The following is a 21,713-nucleotide window of genomic DNA, read 5'->3' as shown; positions in this document are numbered from 1 at the left end:
TGTCTGACTCTGTGACCCCATGGACTGCAGCCTACCAGGCTCCTCCGTCCATGGGAGTTTCCAGGCAGGAGTACTGGAGTGGGGTGCCATTGCCTTCTCCAGAGACAATTACTTGACATTATAGTAACCACAAATCTTTCAGTACTCAAATTTAAACATTTAGTATTTTCTATCTTATTTGCACCATTTTGTCTTTATTAAAACTGCTACTTTGGAGATGGCAGTTGACACCCAAAGCTCTGTACTAGTACATGGAAACTTGATAAGGTCAGCCTTATTTTTTGAATTGTTGTACATTCAGCACATATTTAGTGAGCACCTTTTCATTTCCAGCCTTCCTGAATAATGTTATTTACCATTTATTATTTGCACAGACACTGGGAATACAAAGACATGGTCATTTCCTTCCAGAGGTTACCAGATAAGTGTGAGATACAAAGGTAAACTTGGGATTACAGTATAAGTGGTAAGAATTATGATAAAGCACAGCACATGATTATCAGAAAAATATAGAGGGATTTGTAGGTATTCTACGTTATTTTAATTGCATCAAGTGACATTTTGAAATACAAAGTTCCTGACCCTCAAAGACCTTTTGTTTTAATTTGGGAGAGTCAATGGTTGCAGAATAATGATCAACACAAGTAACTGTAAAATTGTGTGGTAAGGAATATAATTAGAAGCATGTTAACTAAATGAAAAGGTGAGCAGAGTCTTTAAAATTAGAAAACCTGGTTTTAAATACTAGCTCCAAAACCCAGCTCTGAATAATTGTTTGCCATTTGACTAATCTTGGGCAAGTTAATTAACCTGAAACTCCCCTCCCTTTCCCCCAGCTGGCCCCATTTATAAAAGGAGGTTGCGATGTATTCTTTTTTTTTTTTAAGGAAAGGAAACTTTATTTTAAAATTTCATTTTAAAGTTGTAGAGAATAAGACTACAATATAAGTATAAAGCTAGACAAATATTTCTATGGACTAGGATAGAAAGTCTGGTAAAAGACCCATATAAATATGGTCAATTGATTTTTAACTAAGTTACCAAAGCAGTTTATGGAGAGGATTGTTTTTGCAACAAGTGTTGCTGGAACAGTTGGATGTTGTTATTGTTGTTTAGTTGCTAAGTCCTGTCCATGTTCCATGGGCTTTCCCAGGCAAGAATGCTTGAGTGGGTTGCCATTTCCTTCTCCAGCAATGCATTCTTCTCAGGATTATTTATAAAGATTAAAGACAGCATCAAGGTAAAGAGACAGATTGATCACAGACATATATCACTGTCTACCCAATCTCAGTGAAATGAAAGTAAAGGAATAATTTTTAAAAAGGAATAAAAAAAATAAAAGGAATAAATCGCCACTGGGAAAAAAATAGAGTTTCTGTTAATAATTGGGGGATGGGTGAGTCTCTGTACTTGAATGATTATAGTAAAACAGTCTTAGAAACTAGAAAGGGACAGATGACTAATAGATGATCCTGATTTAAACGATCCAAGAAATTCACTCTAAAGCCTGCAACCCGACTCATACAATAGAATTCTCTCAAAGCTCAAGAACAGGCATAGGTCTTTCAAGAAGGGCTTAAGGTAGGACTAAATGAGATGGCTGAAAATCTGTTGAAGAAGCAACCCAAGTTCATTGTTTCACTTTGAGTAGTGAGGCAAATGCCTCTTCTTTGTCAGGAGAGACTACTAGAGATTTACTCATTAGAGAGTAAAATAGAGTATTTCTATTAATAATTAAAGCAAGTCTTCATGCCTGAAGGAAGGGAATTAACTAAATGTTTGCATACTGAATGCTAGGACTCCCAGCCTTGCTTCTCCATTTAACACCCCAAAACTGATCAGCTTAAAGACTTTTCAGGCTGGAAATTGAAAGATTCTTCTGTAGGGAATCTGAGAGTGCCAAGAAGAAAGACTGAGAGACATTGACATTGTGGGTTTCTCAACTAAACAGCCCAGCCAGATCATGCTATGCTGCTGCTGCTGCTGCTAAGTCGCTTCAGTCGTGTCTGACTCTGTGTGACCCCATAGACTGCAACCCACCAGGCTCCCCTGTCCCTGGGATTCTCCAGGCAAGGACACTGGAGTGGGTTGCCATTTCTCTCCAATGCATGAAAGTGAAAAGTGAAAGTGAAGTTGCTCAGTCATGTCCGACTCTTCGTGACCCCATGGATTGCAGCCTACCAGGCTCCTCCGTCCATGGGATTTTCCAGGCAAGAGTACTGGAGTGGGTTGCCATTGCCTTCTCCAAGATCACGCTATAGTGAAGCCCAAAGTCAGATAAGCAGCGCCCACATCCTTGCCTTTATTAGTGTCTGACTTTTAAATATGAGCAGAAAGGATGAGAGAACCTCCTAATGTGAAAGGAAGAAAAAAAAATTAATAGACTGTATAAGGGGACTGCAACCCCAACATGATCATTAATATCTTCAGAAAGATATATGTATAAATGAAATAGGACAGAGTACTACAAGAAGAATCATTCTTGCAAATGGAGAATGATAACAAAAGTGAAAATCTCAATAAAAGAAAATAACATTGAAAGAAATCCGGAGAAAGCAGAAAACTAAATGGAAAACAGGAAAGACATTACAAGTAGAGGACTAGTCCAAGTGGTCCAACTTCCAAACAATAGGAGCTCCAGAAAGTTCAGGAAAAACCAACCAACCAACCAAAGAAGTCACCACATTCTTCAAGGAAATTTTCTGCAACTTAAATACGTTTCTGATTGGAAGGAGTCCAGTAAGTACTCAGCACAATTGATGAGAATGGTTTCACTCTAAGGCACATTTTGAAGTTTCAGAAACTAGAAATCATGTTAGAAATTTTGAAGGAAAATTGTTTCTAATGTAAAATTATATATCTAGTTAAACTATCAACTAAGAGTGTGTGTGTGTAGGTATAGCTTTCAACAATTATATACCCTTTAGTTCGTCATTTTATAATATATTTCTAAGAATAGAATTTTGATAAAACGTTTTTAAGAAGTTAGGTAAAGAACATTTCAGACATACAAGTTCTCAAAATTTACCTTCCAAAGTTTACCCTTTACAAAACTTTGGGAAGATGTTCTTCCAACCATAACAAGAGAATAAATTAAGTAATCTACAGTAAAGGTTCTCAAACTTAAGTGTGCATCACAGTCATTCGGGGAGCTTATTAAAACACAGATTGTTAGGCCTCCCATCCAGAGTTTGATTGGCTTGGTGGCTGAAGAAGGGAACAGACTAGCAGTAACTAGATATCTAAAGTACCTCTTAGAGTCGTTGAATAAAGGTGTTTACTAAAAGACTTACCATTGTGGGCAGAGGCAAGAAGTCAATAGAATTCCAGTCATGAGGTTATTTTGATGTTAAATATAAAATCTGAATCAAATATTAAATATTTACATTAATAAGCATGGGAATATGCTGAAATTTCACTTTGACCCGTTCTTATCTGGAAACTTAACATTTCAGTCAGTAGGTCTCTATCTTCACTGCACATTAGAATGAATGTATGAGGAACTTAAAAAAAAATCGTATTGCACAGGCTCTGTCTTGGAGGATATTCGGGCATCCGTACTTTTTAAAATTGCTGAGGTGATTTAGTTTCATCTGGTAAAAATTAACTGAAAGATTTCTCCTCCAACCCCCACTCCCCTCACTGTTTCTTCTCTTAAAGTTTATTTTCTGTGATGATGTATGTTTACCTATGTCACTATTAATTAAAATACTGTAAACTTTAAAACATTTTTTTCCTCCTTTTTTTTAAGCCGCCTGATGGCTTTGAAACGAATGGGAATTGTGAGCGACTATGAGGTATGATAAACTCTTCCAAATTTTTGAAGATGATTTCAGTAAATGAAAATAATTTTCAATGACATTTTCAGTGAAGAATTATTAACCAACACATATATAATTTTGCATTTTACAGAAAATTCGTACCTTTACTGTAGCAATAGTAGGTGTTGGTGGAGTTGGCAGTGTGACTGCTGAAATGCTGACACGGTGTGGCATTGGTAAGGTAAAAGCATTTCTCATTTTCTGTCGTATTCAGAACCCATTCACTTGTGGAGTAAATAAGGTACAAATTAGGATTTTTTTCTCTTTATTAATGGCACATTGATTTGTGGTGTATTCATTCAGATTGTTTTTTCTACCCCAGTTAAGACATAAACTCACCCAAGAGGAAACTAATATTGCTGCTGATTAAATAAGGACTGTCTGATTGTGTTCAGGAACTTTTTTGTTTGGGATAATGTGTAAACAATTTGGACTTAAGTGTTTTGATTAAAGACCTTTAGGAAAGAAGGCTGTTAAATTGAAAAAGTGTGTAGTGAAACACTGAAACATCCTCCAAATTTTTTTAAAAACTTATTTATAAGACAAACTAGAAAGCATGTGCCTTTCTTACTCTTGAAATTGAACTGCTGAATGCTCCAGATTTTTTTTTAACTCAGGCATTTTTTTTTTCCCTAAATTTTCTTGGTCATGCCCTGTGAGGCTTGTGAGATTTTAGTTCCCTTACCATGGATTGAACTCTGAGGCCATGGCCGTGAAAGCACCAATTCCTAACCACTGGAGCACCAGGAAGTTCCTTCCTTTTTTCTAAAATTGATTCAGATTGTGACTGTGAGGAGGAAGGAAAAGTTGACTTTATACCAGAAGTCAGTGTACCAATCTTATATTTATAAATCTAAAGTCCATGATGTTAGATAGATAGTGGTTGAATATAAAAGTTTTCCACAATTGTATATCATTTTGATAAATTTTGTGGGAAAATGCTCGCTTTATCAATGCTCTTTAATACATTGGTCCATTCCATGTCCCAGATTCTTAAAGTGCTTTCAAAATTGGCACTTATTTATCAATATAGAAAAGACAACACCAAAATACTAAAAATGTTTATTAACATTTTAATATCTTTCAAGAAGTTTATACATGCCTGTCAACAATTGCTTACAGCTGACATGCCCTGGTTGCTTGACCAAGGGTGGTAGAGATCATGAAGATTTGTGGGTCTTTGGTTTGAGTGTGCACTGGAGTCACTTGGAAGGCTTATTAAAACAGAGATTGCTGAACTCTAACCCAGTGGTTTTGATTCTGTAGGTTTCAAATGGACCTAAGAATTTCTAACAAGTTCCCAGGTGGCTCTGATGATATTCCAGTGACTGTGCTTTAAGAACTGCTTATTCAGTCTGGTCCCAGCATCACCTGGGAACTTGTTAGAATTGAAGATTCCCAGGTCCCACTCAAGACATGCTGAATCAGAATCTGTATTTTAACACAAACTCCAGATGATATTGCTGTAGTTAGAATCACCTGGGATATTAAAAAAACAGTTCTTATGTCCAGACTGCACCCCATAATAGGTAATCAGAACCTCTGGGAATAAGACCCACACATCTGTATTTTTAAATACAGTGATTCCAAGTGCACTCAAGTTTGTAAGCTGAGAATCTGCATAGGTTAGTTTCAGAACTCTCTCTTCAATGTATAAAACAGAGAAACAAGAAGCTGTTTCATGTGGTTAAGTAGGGAAATGGAGGATTGGAGATCCAGAGCCCACTTCTTATCCCTGAAAATTTCCTGAGTTCCTGAGGTACCCTGGATAACCATATCTAGATCAACTGCCTTATTTTACAAATGAGGATACAGACCTAAACAGTTAAAGTGACTTACAGAATCAGAGCTAATTATTGACAGTTACAGCTCACACCTCCTGTCCTCAAATTTAGGATTTCCTACAATTTACTCATATAGCTATGAGGCTGAAACTCAAACTTAATACTTGGCCTGACCTAATAAATACTGTTTGAATAAGCTTAAATAAACCAAATTTTGAAGAGACTAAGTAGGGTTAGAAAGTTATAGAGAATATAAGCAATGTCTTTTCTAGCAAGATACTAAGGGCTGGGTTAACTTTCTTTAGTTTTTATATTGAGAAGAAGAACATCCCATTTTTGTTTTTATTGTTAGATTTGGAACACTGAGAATTGTATCACAAAGTCACAGAATTTTAGATAAAGAAGTGACTTTGGCAACGATAGCAAAGTATATCACTTTTACACTGCTTTGAATTATTCCATAGGTCTAGAGGATCAATTTCTTTTTGGTTCTTTTTTTCTTCACTCTGGATTAATTGCATTGCTGTGCGTTCACGTTCATTGATCCTCTTTTCCCCCTGCCCCTTTCTCCCCCCCTCTAGTCTACTCTGAGTCTCATCCAATAAAAATTTAATTTTAGATAATAAAAAAAATAAGAAAGGACTTTGGATATCTTTGAGTTCAACCAGCTTTTACTGATAGGAAATGGACCTTTTGGCCATTTTAAAGTTGTGTGAACAGGTTTGACAAATGCTATCATGCCTAAATATATAGCAGGAAATATAAATTAACTGGTTAATCATTCTGTTTGGAATAATGTTTGAGCCATGTCGTGAGTATCCATATTCATAAAGGGCATTGTATTATACCATGGTTTTAAGTTATAGCATTTTTTGAATCTTATTTAAAATTTTCATTTATCTAATGGGTGGTTGGCTTTTGGCCAATAATTGAAATGAAGTAAGATTTTGGCACAGTTTGTAAAAATTGTCATGAAATGCAATGAACATAATAATTTAAAAAAAATGCAATGAACATTAATTTTGATATAATCATTTAGAGGGGCAGTACAGCAGAGAATGCCTCAGTTTGAACCCCATGTTTACTACATATTAGCTGAGTAGCTTTTGGGGAAGTACCCTAGTTGTATTATTTCTAAAATGAGGAGAGTACCTATATACTTACTGCATGCGATCCTTAAATGACTTAATATATGACATCTAGTTTTTCAAAGTTAGTTAATATTATTACTGTTAAAGAGTTAAACCTATCAGATTTTAACTAGCTGACTAGTTCGTTATTTTTCTTTTCTTTTTTGGTACACTTTTCATCAGATTACCACTATTTTCATTTTAGTTGCTACTCTTTGACTACGACAAGGTGGAACTGGCCAATATGAACAGACTTTTCTTCCAACCTCATCAAGCAGGATTAAGTAAAGTTCAAGCAGCAGAACATACTTTGAGGTAAATGGAATAGAAGTTGAAGGCAGTGAAATTGGTGAAATCTTCCTGTATGTATTCAGTCACCTAACTTATAATGGAACTGAATTTTCCTGTATAAAAATGCTGGTTTCACTTATGCATAAAGATATGGGTTGGCAGCCTTTTTCTCTATAAGGCTAGATAGTAAATATTTTAGGCTTTGAGGGCCATATGGTCTTTGTCAAAACTGCTCAGCTATACAGTTGTAGTAGCTATAGGCAGTATAAAAGTAAATGAGCAAAACTGTGCCCCAATAAAACTTTATTTATGGAATCTAAAATTTAAATTTCTTATAATTTTCACATCATGAAATATTGATGTTCTTTTGATTTTTTTCTTTTCTTGCAGCCATTTAAAAATATAAAAACTACTCTTAGTTTGCGACAAAAAAATGTCGCAAGGTGGTAGTCAGATTTGGCCCAAGGGACCTAGTTGGGCAGCTCTTACTCTGGGATGTTTCTTTATGTTCCTAAACGTTCTTGCACTGAATTGAATAAGAAGCAAAGAAGCCCTTTTGTTAGACTGAATTGTGTAGTTAACAGAGGTGATAAAAGCTTAATTCCCAGCACATCTGTGGGGATCACAATAAGCTGTGGAAAATTCTTAAAAAGATGGGAATACCAGAGCAGCTGACCTGCCTCTTGAGAAACCTGTATGCAGGTCAGGAAGCAACAATTAGAACTGGACATGGAACAATAGACTGGTTCCAAATAGGAAAAGGAGTACTACAAGGCTGTATATTGTCACCCTACTTATTTAACTTCTATGCAGAGTACATCATGAGAAACGCTGGGCTGGAGGAAGCACAAGCTGGAATCAAGATTTCTGGGAGAAATATCAATAACCTCAGATATACAGATGACGGGAGAAGGCAGTGGCACCCAACTCCTGTATTCTTGCCTGGAAAATCCCATGGACGGAGGAGCCTGGTAGGCTGCAGTCCATGGGGTCACTAGGATTTGGACACGACTGAGCGACTTCACTTTCACTTTTCACTTTCATGCATTGGAGAAGGAAATGGCAACCCACTCCAGTGTTCTTGCCTGGAGAATCCCAGGGACGGTGGAGCCTGGTGGGCTGCTGTCTATGGGGTCGCACAGAGTCGGACACGACTGAAGCGACTTAGCAGCAGCATACAGATGACACCACCCTTATGGCAGAAAGTGAAGAAGAAATAAAGATCCTCTTGATGAAAGTGAAAGAAGAGAGTGAAAAAGTTGGCTTAAAGCTCAACATTCAGAAAACTAAGATCATGGCATCTGGTCCCATCACTTCATGGGAAATAGATGGGGAAACAGGGGAAACAGTGTCAGACTTTATTTTGAGGGGCTCCAAAATCACTGCAGATGGTGATTGCAGCCATGAAATTAAAAGACGCTTACTCCTTGGAAGGAAAGTTATGACCAACCTAGACAGCATATTCAAAAGCAGAGACATTACTTTGCCAACAAAGGTCCATCTAGTCAAGGCTATCATTTTTCCTGTGGTCATGTATGGATGTGAGAGTTGGAGTGTAAAGTAAGCTGAGCGCAGAAGAACTGATGCTTTTGAACGGTGGTGTTGGAGAAGACTCTTGAGAGTCCCTTGGACTGCAAGGAGATCCAACCAGTTCATTCTAAAGGAGACCGACCAGTCCTGGGTGTTCATTGGAAGGACCGATGTTGAAGCTGAAACTCCAATCCTTTGGCCACCTGATGCAAAGAGTGGACTCATTGGAAAAGACTCTGTTGCTGGGAGGGATTGGGGGCAGGAGGAGAAGGGGACGACTGAGGATGAGATGGTTGGATGGCATCACCGATTCAATGGACATGGGTTTGTGTGGTCTCTGGGAGTTGGTGATGGACAGAGAGGCCTAGCGTGCTGCGGTTCGTGGGGTCGCAAAGAGTCAAACACGACTCAGTGACTGAACTGAACTGAGACTGTGGGAATATTTTTTCTTCCCTGGTGGCTCAGAGATTAAAGCGTCTGCCTCCAATGCAGGAAACCCAGGTTCGATCCCTGGGTCGGAAAGATCCCCTGGAGAAGGAAATGGCAATCCACTCTAGTACTCTTGCCTGGAGAATCCCATGGACAGAGAAGTTTGGTAGGCTACAGTCCACGGGGTCACAAAGAATCAGACACGACTGAGTGACTTCACTTTCACTTTCTGACACTCTACATGTTTTGAACTTGGTCTTTGCAGTGGGATGAAAGGTAGAAGAGGACTTTGGATTTTCTTTGAATTGCTTGAATTCCGTTTCTCTAGTATCTGTTAAATGATCTTTAGCTATTTTTAGTGCTTTTTCTTGCTTTATTTTACTGTTCTACTTGTAGTTTTTATAATCATTCTCTTTTCCCTTTAGGAACATAAATCCTGATGTTCTTTTTGAAGTACACAACTACAATATAACCACAGTAGAAAACTTTGAACATTTTATGAATAGAATAAGGTAAAATTTTATTTATGAGTATTTTGCACAATGTCCATCTCACTTTCAGTGTTAGAAAATCTATCAATTAATTCAATGAGAAGGTTGATATATATTTTATTTTTAAAATAGTTAATATTTTGTGTAAGTTTTATATAGTGGGAGCTCAGTAAATAGTATATATGGTCCATTAAACAATAGTAACAACAAAATAAAAAATAATCCTCAAAATGTCTGTTATTATGATATAGCAAGGGGTCCTCCATTATAAGTTCTGTGTTATAGGTTATATTTCTATCTGAATATGCTTTTCTGCAGACCTAAACTATTGAAATTATATTCAATTAACTTTTATTACATTTACATTTGTAGTGAAACATGAATAGAAGTCTATAAAAGCTGACAGAGAAATGGCAATTTTTGTGAACACAGTTTATATTTCTGGTACCCCTGTACATCTTTACAGTTTAAGTAATACTGTAATATTATTGATATTTATAACAGTGAATACTTAATATATACTTGATCTTTAATATTAAGTTCTATGTTACAATTATACTCAAAAATTTACTGAAAGACTAAATGTGTTGATTGAACAAATAAGATTGTATTTTGTGTCCTGATTTTTTCCAATAAAACTTGTTTTCTTTGCCTAGTAATGGTGGATTAGAAGAAGGAAAACCTGTTGACCTAGTTCTTAGCTGTGTGGATAATTTTGAAGCTCGAATGACAATAAATACAGTGAGTATCTTTTGTGTTATACTCATGGGTTTACCTGTTGAAAGGTTGTTGCTGAACCCGGAAAAGACACCAGGATTCTTGGTCTTGGCCGGGATTCTTGGTCTTGGCCGGGATTCTTGGTCTTGGCCGGGATTCTTGGCCTCTGGAGGAGAAGAATTCAATCTGGGGCCAGAGACGCGGCTTGATAGCTCAGATCTTTTGTGTAATAAAGTTTTATTAAAGTATGAGGAGATAGAGAAAGCTTCTGACATAGACATCAGAAGGGGGCAGAAAGATACCCCACTGCTAGCCTTTAGCTGGATGTATATATAGCTACTAGATGCATTGGAGAAGGAAATGGCAACCCACTCCGGTGTTCTTGCCTGGAGAATCCCAGGGACGGGGCAGCCTGGTGGGCTGCCGTCTGTGGGGTCACACAGAGTCAGACACAACTGAAGTGACTTAGCAGCTGCAGCAGCAGCAGCAGCAGCAGCAGCAGCAGCAGCAGCAGCAGCAGCAGCAGCTGTCTGCTAATTAAAGAAAGGAAATGTCTTAAAACTCAGAGAATGGCACCAGGCCCCTTACCTACCAGATGCATTTTGAGATAATCTTGGCACCAGGTGAGTCATCCCGGGCCATAAAACGATTGACATGAATCTTGAAAAAGGCAGATTCCCATACAAATATATAGTTTCATTAAGAGAACAGTGTATGAGTGTAACATACTGGTTTTTCAAGTCAGTTCTGAGCCTTTAGCAAATGGACTTGAAGACAGAGTCTGGGGTAAATGCATATTATATTAACATAGCTTAAGACAAACATTTCCATAAGAAAAATGCATTGGTTAGCTCAAGGTTTGAGAATATAGTTAAGTTCAGGTGGAACCAGGTATCATTATGGCAACACAGTGTTTTAAGAGAAACCTGTTTTTAAATTTGTATAGGGAAGGGAAAAATATATATATCACTAGTTTGTTTCCTCCTGGCTCATAAGAGAGAGATAAAAAATGTCTCACGCTTGCAGCCTACCTCCTCTGTTTGGAGACCCCTGGCCTTCCTGCTTGTTACCCTGTCACTATTTTCCTGTGTATTCTGTCAGTATATATTCCACCTTCTGAAAGTATTTCTGCATTTAAGCCCTTTGATAATGTGTTTTATTTATTCTTAATGTGATCTCATCCTATTTTTGAAATTTATTCTAAGGGGACCTGTCTAGCCTTGCTGGTAAGGCATATGTTTCAGTATCCTACTTTGTCTTAGGCCAGTAGAGGAAACTATTAAACAGTAGATAATTCTGATGTACAGTTTTTTAAATAATGAATATCTTATAATACTGCCTTATTCTTGGTCAGCATTGGTTTTAACTTTTGTTACTTATAAGTAAATGTATAAATATGTATAAATAGCTTACACACATGATTTCTCAAAAATAAAACTGAATTCTTCTTTTGAATTATTGTATCTTCAACTTTGCAAATAACATTTTGCAGTTTCTTGTTGCTGAAATTATTTTAGATAAGTGAAGTTTTACATTAATAAGAAATCCAGTATGCTTTGGTTCAGTTTAATTATTGACTGCTTACCTGAATGCTATTGGTTACTTTTCTAAGGAAAGTGTCAATTGCTAAGGAATTTCATTATTTACAGTTTCTTGTTTCTTAAAATTTATTTTTAAAAACTCGTTGTAATTCATTTAGTTAAACTCCACTTTTTCATGAAAAAACTTATGGTAAATTACTTTTTTGTTTTAATGTCCTTATTTTTCCCTTATTTCTTTTAAGGCTTGTAATGAGCTTGGACAAACATGGATGGAGTCTGGGGTCAGTGAAAATGCAGTTTCAGGGCATATACAGCTCATAATTCCTGGAGAATCTGCTTGTTTTGCGGTACGCATGATTCATTTTGAGTTATTATTTTTCACTGTTAAGTACTAGAGTTCCTAGGGGAAAATATTTATAGTTCAAAGGAAAACCAAACTTTGAATGTGGTGGAATACTATTTGGAACATTGAATACTTCTTTCCCTTTCTTTTGAAATACACATTTTTTAATTCTTTTCTTGTAGTGTGCTCCACCACTTGTAGTTGCTGCAAATATTGATGAGAAGACTCTGAAACGAGAAGGTGTTTGTGCAGCCAGTCTTCCTACTACTATGGGAGTGGTTGCTGGGATCTTGGTACAAAATGTGTTAAAGTGAGTGAAAAGTAATTTTTCTGTTTACTTCTGACAAACATTTCAAAATTGGAGTTACCAGCTAATTATTTAATTTTTAAATTTAATTTTACAGATATTTTAACATTTTTTACATGTGTAATATATGTATACTTTTAATTTATATATGGTAGTGGTTTAATTTATATATTTTTAATATAATTTATATATGTGGTGGTGGTTTAGTCACTAAGTCGTGTCCAACTCTTGTGACCCATGGACTTTAGCCCACCAGGCTTCTCTTTCCATGGGATTTCTCAGGCAAGAATACTGAAGCAGGTTGCCATTTCCTTCTCCAGGTGATCTTCCCAACCTAGGGATTGAATCTGGGTCTCCTGCAGTGCTGGTAGATTCTGTATCGAGTGAACCACCAGGGTAGCCCTTAATTTATAAATAAATAAATCTAATATATTTAATTTAAATATATATTGATTTACACACATCAGCACACACATAATTGTGTTACTTTCTCCATTTGGAATAGCTCTTGTTAAATGCTACAGTGGTACTGGTATATTTATTTATGAAGCCTTAACCAAATGATTTACATCTGCAGGTTTGGCCAAAGGGTGAAGACCTAGGCACAGACACACTCGCTTGATTTGATGTTTATTCAGTTCAGTTCAGTCACTCAGTTGTGTCCAACTCTTTGCAGTCCCATGGTCTGCAGCACGCCAGGCTACCCTGTCCATCGCTAACTCCTGGAGTTTACTCAAACTCAAGTCCATCGCGTTGGTGATGCCATCTGACTATCTCATCCTCTGTCATCCCCTTCTCTTCCCACCTTTAGTCTTTCCCAGCCTCAGGGTTTTTCCCGTTGAGTTGGTTCTTTGCATCAGGTGGCCAAAGTATTGGAGTTTGAGCTTCAGCATCAGTCCTTCCAGTGAATATTCAGGATTGATTTCCTTTAGGATTGACTGGTTTGGTCTCCTTGCTGTCCAAGGGACTCTCAAGAGTCTTCTCCAACATCACAGTTCAAAAGCATCAGTTCTTTGGCGCTCAGCTTTCTTTATAGTCCAACTCTCACATCCATAAATGACTACTGGAAAAACCATAGGTTTGACTAGACAGATCTTTGTTGGTAAAGTAACGTCTCTGCTTTTTAATATGCCATCTAGGTTGGTCATAGCAAGCATCTTCTAATTTCATGGCTGCATTCACCATCTGCAGTGATTTTGGAGCCCCCCAAAATAAAGTCTGTCACTGTTTGCATTGTTTGTTTCCCCATCTGTTTGCCATGAAGTGATGGGACCGGATGCCATGATTGTAGTTTTCTGAATGTTGAGTTTTAAGCCAACTTTTTCACTCTCCTCTTTCACTTTCATCAAGAGGCTCTTTAATTCTTCTTCACTTTCTGCCATTGATGCTTATTATTTATTAATAAAAATAATATGTGATTAAACTTTAACTAGGGTAATATCTCAGTTATCCATAAATAGATACTCCTGCAACCACGCATCTAAACTATAGCTAATAAGGACAAATGTCCTTTCTTTCTTCTTTTTTTTTTAGGACAAATGTTTCTTTGCAGCTAAAATTAATATCAGTTTTTGAACCAACTCATACTTTATGAAAAGCAGAACTACTTTAGTTGTTCCTTAACTCAGGCCATTTTTTTACCTCACTTTACAGTGTTAATAAGCTTAATTATATTTTTTCAGCATCTAATATAAAAAGAAAAAATTGCTACATGATACAGAGAGGCACTCTAATCTTAGTATCACCTATCAGCAAAGAAATACCAACACACATAAGAACTCTCAAGGCAACTCTCTCTGTTACTGCAAATGGCATTATTTCTCTGTGACTATTTCATATAAGACAAATCGTCTGTCAGACTTCAATAGGTCCTATCTAAACACAATATTTTATTGTATGTTATGAAGAAGGGGGAAAATAATCATTTGTATAGAGTATCTCTCTGTACATCTGTATGTCTAGATATATCATATATAGCCAGCTCTCTGTTGACGGACATTTAGGCTACTTACAGATTTTTTTTTTTTTTGCTATTATTAACAATGCTGCAAAAAACAATTTGCCTTCTATCTTTGTAAACTAGATTTTTATAGTGTGAATTTTTAGAAGTATAATTTCTAAGTTTATGCAATACTTATTTTGACAGATACTACTAAATTTCTCCTTCAAAAGGATTGTACATTTCCATGACAGTTTTGAGAGTACCTGGTTTGTCCACACCTTTAGTAACATTAGGTGTTGTCAAACTTTTATTTTTGAGGTTTGCAGCAAAGTCATATATATTGTTTTTCAGCTTCTTTTCCTTTATAAGTTATTACAAGATATTGAGTGTCGTTCCCTGTGCTATATATTAGGTCCTTGTTTTCCTATTTTATATATTTAGTGGGTATATGTTAATCCCATACTCCTCTAATTTATCCTCCTCCCTTGCTGCCGACCTCCCATCCCCTTTGGTAACCATAAATTTGTTTTCTATGTGTATCTGTTTCTGTTTTGTAAATGTTTATTTGTATCAAGCTTTTTAGATTCCACATATAAGTGATACCAGATGATATTGATCTTTGTCTGGTTTACTTCATTTAGTATGATAATCTCTAGGTCATCTATGTTACTGCAAATGGCATTATTTCATTCTCGTTTTAATAACTGCGTAATATTTCATTTTATATATATATACCACACATTTATCCATTTATCTGTCAGTGGACTTTCAGGTTGCTTCCATGTCTTGGCTATTTTGAATTGTGCTGCTGTGAACATTGTGTATCTTTTCAGATGCGTTTTCTGTGGATATATGCCAAGGAGTGAGATTCCTGGATCATATGAGAACTCTATTCTTAATTTTTTAAAGAACTTCCATACTGTTCTCCTAGTGGCTGCACCAACATACATCCCAACCAACAGTGTAAGAGGGTTCCTTTTTCTCCAAATCCTCTCCAGCATTTATTATTTGCAGACCTTTTGATGAAGCCCATTCTGACCACTGTGAGGTGATATCTCATTGTAGTTTTGATTTGCATTTTTCTAACGATTAACTATATTGAGCATCTTTTTATGTGCCTGTTGGCCATCTGTGTGTCTTTTTTGGAGAAAAGTCTGTTTTGGTCTTCTGCCTATTTTTTGATTGGATTGTTTTTTGATATTAAGCTATATGAGCTGTTTGTATATTTTGGAAATTAACCTCTTATTGGTAGCATAGTTTGCGGATATTTTCTCCCAGGTCATAGTTTGTCTTTGTTTTGTTTATGGTTTCCATTGCTGTGCAAAAGTTTAATTAGGTCCCATTTGTTTATTTTTCTTTTCATGTCCATTATTGTAGGAGACAGATCCAAAAAAATACTGCTACAATTTATGTCAATGAGTGTTCTGCTTATGTTTCCCTCTAGGAAACATTTAGGTTTTAGATTTAGATCATTACTCCATTTTGATTTTATTTTTGTATATGATGTTAGTCATCAAACTCTTTGTCAATTTGACATGTGAGAAAAGGGTATCTCATTTTAATTTCTAGTTGTGCAAAGGCTTGAACATTTATATTTTTCTGTGAATTGTCTTCTTATATTCTCTGCTCAGTTTTAGAAAAAAATTATATTTTAATTTTTAATTTGTAATATTTTTAATTTTAATTTTTATAGAATTGTGTTGTTTTCTGTCAAATCTCAACATGAATCAGCCATAGGTATACATATATCCCCTCCCTTTTCACCCTCCCTTTTGACCCTCCCTCCCAACTCCCTCCCCATCCCACCCCTCTAGGTTGATATAGAGTCCCTGTTTGAATGTCCTGAGCCATACAGCAAATTCCCATTGACTATCTATTTTACATATAGTAATGTAAGTTTCCATGTTACTCTTTCCATACATCTCACCCTCTCCTCCCCTCTCCCCATGTCCATAAGTCTATTCTCTGTCTGTTTCTGTACTGCTGCCCTGCAAATAAATTCTTCAGTACTGTTTTTCTAGATACCATATGTATGCATTAGTATACAATATTAATCTTTCTCTTTGTGATTTACTTCATGCTGTATATAGGCTCTAGGTTCATCCACCTCATTAGAACTGACTCACATGCATTCCTTTTTATCTCTGAGTAATATTCCATTGCATATATGTACCACAGCTTCTTTATCCATCCATCTGTTGATGGACATCTAGGTTGCTTCCATCTTCTAGCTATAGTAAATAGCACTGCAGTGAACAATGAGATACATGTGTCTTTTTCAGTTTGGGTTTCCTCAGGGTATATGCCTAGCAGTGGGATTGCTGGGCATATGGTGGTTTTATTCCTAGTTTTTTAAGGAATCTCCGTATCATATTCCATAGTGGCTATATCAATTTACATTCTCACCAACAATGGAAGAACATTCCCTTTTCTCCACACCCTCTCCAGCATTTACTGTTTGAAGACTTTCTGATGATGGCCATTCTGACTGGTGTGAGGTGAGATAGCTCATTGTAATTTTGATTTGCATTTCTTTAATAACAAGCGATGTTGAGCATCTTTTCACATGTTTGTTAGCCATCTGTATGTCTTCTTTGGAGAAATGTCCGTTTAGACCTTTTCCCACTTTTTGATTGGGCTGTTTGTGTTTTTGGTACTGAGTTATATGAGCTGCTTGTATATTTTGGAAATTAATCCTTTGTCTGTTGTTTCATTTGCTATTTTGTCCCATTCTGAGGGTTGTCTTTTCACCTTGCTTATAGTTTCCTTTGCTGTGCAAAAGCTTTTAAATTTAATCAGGTCTCACTTGTTTACTTTTGTTTTTATTTCCATTACTCTAGAGGGTGGATCATAGAGGATCTTGCTTTATGTCATCGAATGTTGTGGCTATGTTTTCCTCTAGAGTTTTATTTTCTGGTCTTACATTTAGGTCTTTAATCCATTTTGAGTTTATCTTTGTATATGGTGTTAGGAAGTGTTCTAATTTCATTTTTTTACATGTAGCTGTCCAGTTTTCCCAGCACCATTTGTTGGAGAGGTTGTCTTTGCCCCATCTTATGTTCTCGCCTCCTTTGTAAAAAATAAGATACCCATAGGTATATGGGTTTATTTCTGGGCTTTCTATCTTGTTCCAGTGGTCTATATTTCTGTTTTTGTGCCAGTACCATAGTCTTGATGATTATAGCTTTGTAGTATAATCTGAGGTCAGGAAGGTTGATTCCTCCAGGTCCATTCTTCTTTCTCTAGAATCTTTTGGCTTTTCAGGGTCTTTTGTGTTTCCATATGAATTGTGAAATTTTTTGTTCTAGTTCTGTGAAAAATTTTATTGGTAAATTCATATGGACGATGTTAAATTGTAGATTGCATTTGGTAGTATAGTCATTTTCACAATATTGATTCGTCCTACCCAGGAACATGGAAAACTCTCTATCTATTTATGTCGTTTTTCATTTGTTTCATCAGCGTCTTATAATTTTAGGTGTATATTTCTTTTGTTTCCTTAGGTAAGTTTATTCCTAAATGTTTTATTCTTTCTGTTGCAGTGATGAATGGGATTGATTCCTCAATTTGTTTTTCTGATTTTTCATTGTTAGTATACAGAGATGCAAGTGATTTCTGTGTATTGATTTTGTATCCTGTGACTTTACTAGGCAGACACTTTACTGTCTGAGCTACCAGGGAAGCCCCAAATTCATTGATTAGCACTAGTTGTTTTCTGACACTATCTTTAGGGTTTTCCATGTATAGTAGCATGTCATCTGCAAACAGTGAGAGCTTTGCTGCTTGTTTTCAGATCTGGATTCCTTTATTTCTTTTCTTCTCTGATTGCTGTAGCTAGGAATTCCAAAATGATGTTGAGTAACAGTGGCAAAAGTAGACATCCTTGTCTTGTTCCTGATCTTAGAGGGAATGCTTTCAGTTTTTCACTATTAAGAATAATTTGCTGGCTTATCATATATGGCTTTTACTATGTTGAGGTAGGTACCTTCTATGCTCATTGTTTGAAGAGTTTTAATTATAAGTGGGTACTGAATTTTGTAAAAGGCATTTTCTGCATCTAAGATTATCATATGTTTTTTATCTTTCAATTGGCTTATATGGTGTATCACATTGATTGATTTGCATATATTTAAGAATCCTTGCATCCCTGGAATAAACCCAACTTGATCATGGTGTATGAGCTTTTTAATGTGTTGCTGAATTCTGTTTGCTAAAATTTTGTGAAGTATTTTTGCATCTATGTTCATCAGTGATATTGGCCTATAGTTTTCTTTTTCTTGTGTTGTTTTGTCTACTTTTGGCATCAGGGTGTTGGTGGCCTTGTAGAATGAATTTGAAAGGGTTTCTTCCTCTGCAGTTTTTTGAATGAGTTTTAGCTCTGAGCATTAGCTCAGAATGTTTGATAGTGTTCTCCTGTGAAACCATCTGCCCCTGGGCTTTTTTGTTTCAGGGGATACTTGTTCACAGCTTCAATGTCAGTGCTTGTAATTTGATTTTTCATAATTTCTATTTTCTTCCTGGATCAGTCTCAGAAGATTGAACTTTCTTAAGAATCTGTCCATTTCTTCCAGATTATCCATTTTATTGCCATGTTTTTGTTCATAATAGTCTCTTATGATCCTTGGATTTCTGCATTGTCTGTTGTAACCTGTCCTTTTTCATTTCTAATTTTGTTGATTTGATTCTTCTCTCTTTTGTTCTTGAATCTGGCTAAATGTTTGTCAACTATGTTTATCTTCTGAAAGAACCATCTTTTAGTTTTATTAATCTTTACTATTGTTTCTTTCATTTCTTTTACATGTATTTCTGCTCTGATCTTTTTGATTTCTTTCCTTCTGCTAATTGGGGGGTTTTTGTTCTTTTTCCAGTTCTTTCAGGTGTAAAGTTAGGTTGTCTACTTGATGTTTTTCTTGTTTCTTGAGGTAGGATTGTATTGCTATAAACTTCCCTCTTAGCACTGCTTTTGCTGCTTCCCATAGGTTTTGAGTTGTGTTTTCATTCTCATTGGTTTCTAGAAATTTTTTTCTTTCCCTTTTGGTTTCTTCAGTAACCTATTGGTTATTTATAAATGTATTGTTTAATCTCCATATGATTGTGTTTTTTTACACAATAATTGATATCTAGTCTGATAGCATTGTGGTAAGAAAAGATGCTTGATATGATTTCAGTTTTATTCAATTTACTGAGGTTTGATTCATGAGCCAAGATGTGGTCTGTTGTGGAGAATGTTCCATGTGCAGTTGAGAAGAAAGTGTATTCTGCATTTGGGTGGAATGCTCTGAAGATATCAGTGAGATTCATCCATCTAATATATCATTTAAGGCTTGTGTTTCCTTATTAATTTTCTCTTTTGATGATCGTCCATTGGTGTGAGTGGGGTGTTGACCTCTCCTACTATTACTGTGTTAATGTCCATTTCTCCTTTTATGCCTGTTAGTGTTTGTCTTATGTATTGAGGTGCTCCTATGTTTAGTGCATAAATATTTACAATTGTTATGTCTTCCTCTTGGATTGATCCCTTGGTCATTATGTAGTGTCCTTCTTTAGCTCTTGTAGTATTCTTTACTTTAAGGTCTGTTTTGTCTGATGTGAGGATTGCTACTCCAGATTTCTTTTGTTTTCCTTTTGCATGGAAAATATTTTTCCATCCTCTCAGTTTCAGTCTATATGTGTCTTTAAGTCTGAAGTGGATTTCTTGTAGACAGCATATATATGGGTCTTCTTTTTGTATCCATTTGGCCAATTTGTGTCTTTCAGTTGGAACATTTAATCCATTTATGCTTAAAGTAATTATTGATATATATGTTCCTATTGCTATTTTCTTAATTGTTTGGGGTTTGATTTTGTAGATCTTTTTCTCCTCTGGTATTTCTTGACTATATAAGTCCCTTTAACACTTGTCATAAAGCTGGTTTGGTGGTACCGAATTCTCTTAACTTTTGCTTGTCTGAAATGCTTTTGATTTCTCCATCAATTTTGAATGAGGTTCTTGCTGGGTAGAGTAAACTTGGTGGTAGATTTTTCCCTTTCAGTACTTTAAATATAATCCTACCATTCCCTTCTGGCCTGCAGAGTTTCTGATGAAAGATCGGCTGTTAAAAATATGGGGTATCCCTTGTATGTAACCTGTTGCTTTTCCCTTGTTGCTTTTAATATTCTTTCTTTGTATTTAATCTTTGTTACTTTGATTAGTGTATGTCTTGGTGTGTTTCTTCTTGGGTTTATCTTGTATGGGAGTCTTTGCCACTCTTGGACTTAATTGACTATTTCATTTTCCATGTTGGGGGAATTTTCAACTGTAACCTCTTCAAAAATTTTCTCATACCATTTCTTTTTCTCTTTTTCTTGGACCCGTATAATTCAGTGTTGGTGTGTTTGATATTGTCCCCAAGGTCTCTGAGACTTTCCTCAGTTCTTTGCATTCTTTTTACTTTATTTTGCTCTTCATAAGTTATTTCCACCATTTTACTTCCAGCTCACTGATTTGTTCTTCTGCTTTAGATATTCTGCTGTTGATTCCTTCTAGAGTATTTTTAATTTCAGTAATTGTGTTGTCTGTCTCTGTATGTTTACTCTTTAATTCTTCTAGGTCTTTGTTAATTGATTCTTGCATTTTCTCCATTCTGTTTTCAAGGTTTTTGATCATCTTTACTATCATTATTCTGAATTCTTTTTCAGGTACTTTGCATATTTCCTCTTAATTTATTTGGACTGCTGTGTTTCTAGCTTATTCCCTCATTTGTGCAGTATTTCTCTACCTTTACATTATTATTTTTAATTTATTGTGTTTGAGGTCTCCTCTTCCCAGGCTTCAAGGGTGAATTTTTTCTTACTTTTGGTTTCTGCCCTCTTCAGGTTGGTACAGTGGTTTGTGTAAGCTTCGTATAGGGTGAGATTTGTGCTAAGTTTTTTTTTGTGTTTCTTCTGATGAGGTTGAGTAGGTAGTAATCCTGTCAGCTGATGATTGGGTTTGTATTTTTGTTTTGTTTGTTGCTTGAATGAGGTGTCCTGCACAGGGTGCTACTGGTGGTTGGATGATACCTGGTCTTGTAGTCAAGTGGTTTCCTCTGTGTGTGTTCTCACTATTTGATACTCCCTAGGGTTAGTTCTCTGGTAGTTTAGGGTTGGAGTCAGTGCTCCCACACCAAAGGCTCAGGGCTTGATCTCTGGTCAGGAACGAAGATTCCACAAGTGGTTTGTTATGGCATTATTTGTTAGATTAAAACAAATACTTCAAAGTGAGAAACCAAATGTGAACCCCAGACAAATAGCAGTTACAAAATCAGGCAAATAATAATTAAAATAATGGGATATACACATATGCATATACATCCATTAGCAAAATCAAAACAATCTAACAAAAATAAAGTACAATAGATTGACAGAG

At 36.0% G+C, this 21,713-nt stretch overlaps 1 protein-coding gene across 2 annotated transcripts in view; it reads left to right on the top strand.

The window, feature by feature from the left end:
* UBA5 (ubiquitin like modifier activating enzyme 5) overlaps positions 1-21,713 on the top strand; it is a 34,365-nt gene that overhangs the window by 3,128 nt on the left and 9,524 nt on the right. For both annotated transcript variants that reach the window (XM_004003335.6, XM_012103335.5), the window contains exons 2-8: positions 3,752-3,797; positions 3,913-4,002; positions 6,941-7,050; positions 9,411-9,497; positions 10,133-10,217; positions 11,977-12,081; positions 12,260-12,387. In XM_004003335.6, coding sequence (XP_004003384.3) covers positions 3,752-3,797; positions 3,913-4,002; positions 6,941-7,050; positions 9,411-9,497; positions 10,133-10,217; positions 11,977-12,081; positions 12,260-12,387 — 651 coding nt within the window. The remainder of the gene's footprint in view (positions 1-3,751; positions 3,798-3,912; positions 4,003-6,940; positions 7,051-9,410; positions 9,498-10,132; positions 10,218-11,976; positions 12,082-12,259; positions 12,388-21,713) is intronic.

Source organism: Ovis aries, chromosome 1 (assembly GCF_016772045.2).
Source record: "Ovis aries strain OAR_USU_Benz2616 breed Rambouillet chromosome 1, ARS-UI_Ramb_v3.0, whole genome shotgun sequence".
Classification (NCBI taxonomy): domain Eukaryota; kingdom Metazoa; phylum Chordata; class Mammalia; order Artiodactyla; family Bovidae; genus Ovis; species Ovis aries.
Note: the sequence above shows the minus strand (reverse complement) of the source record. Positions and strands in the feature narration are given on the sequence as shown.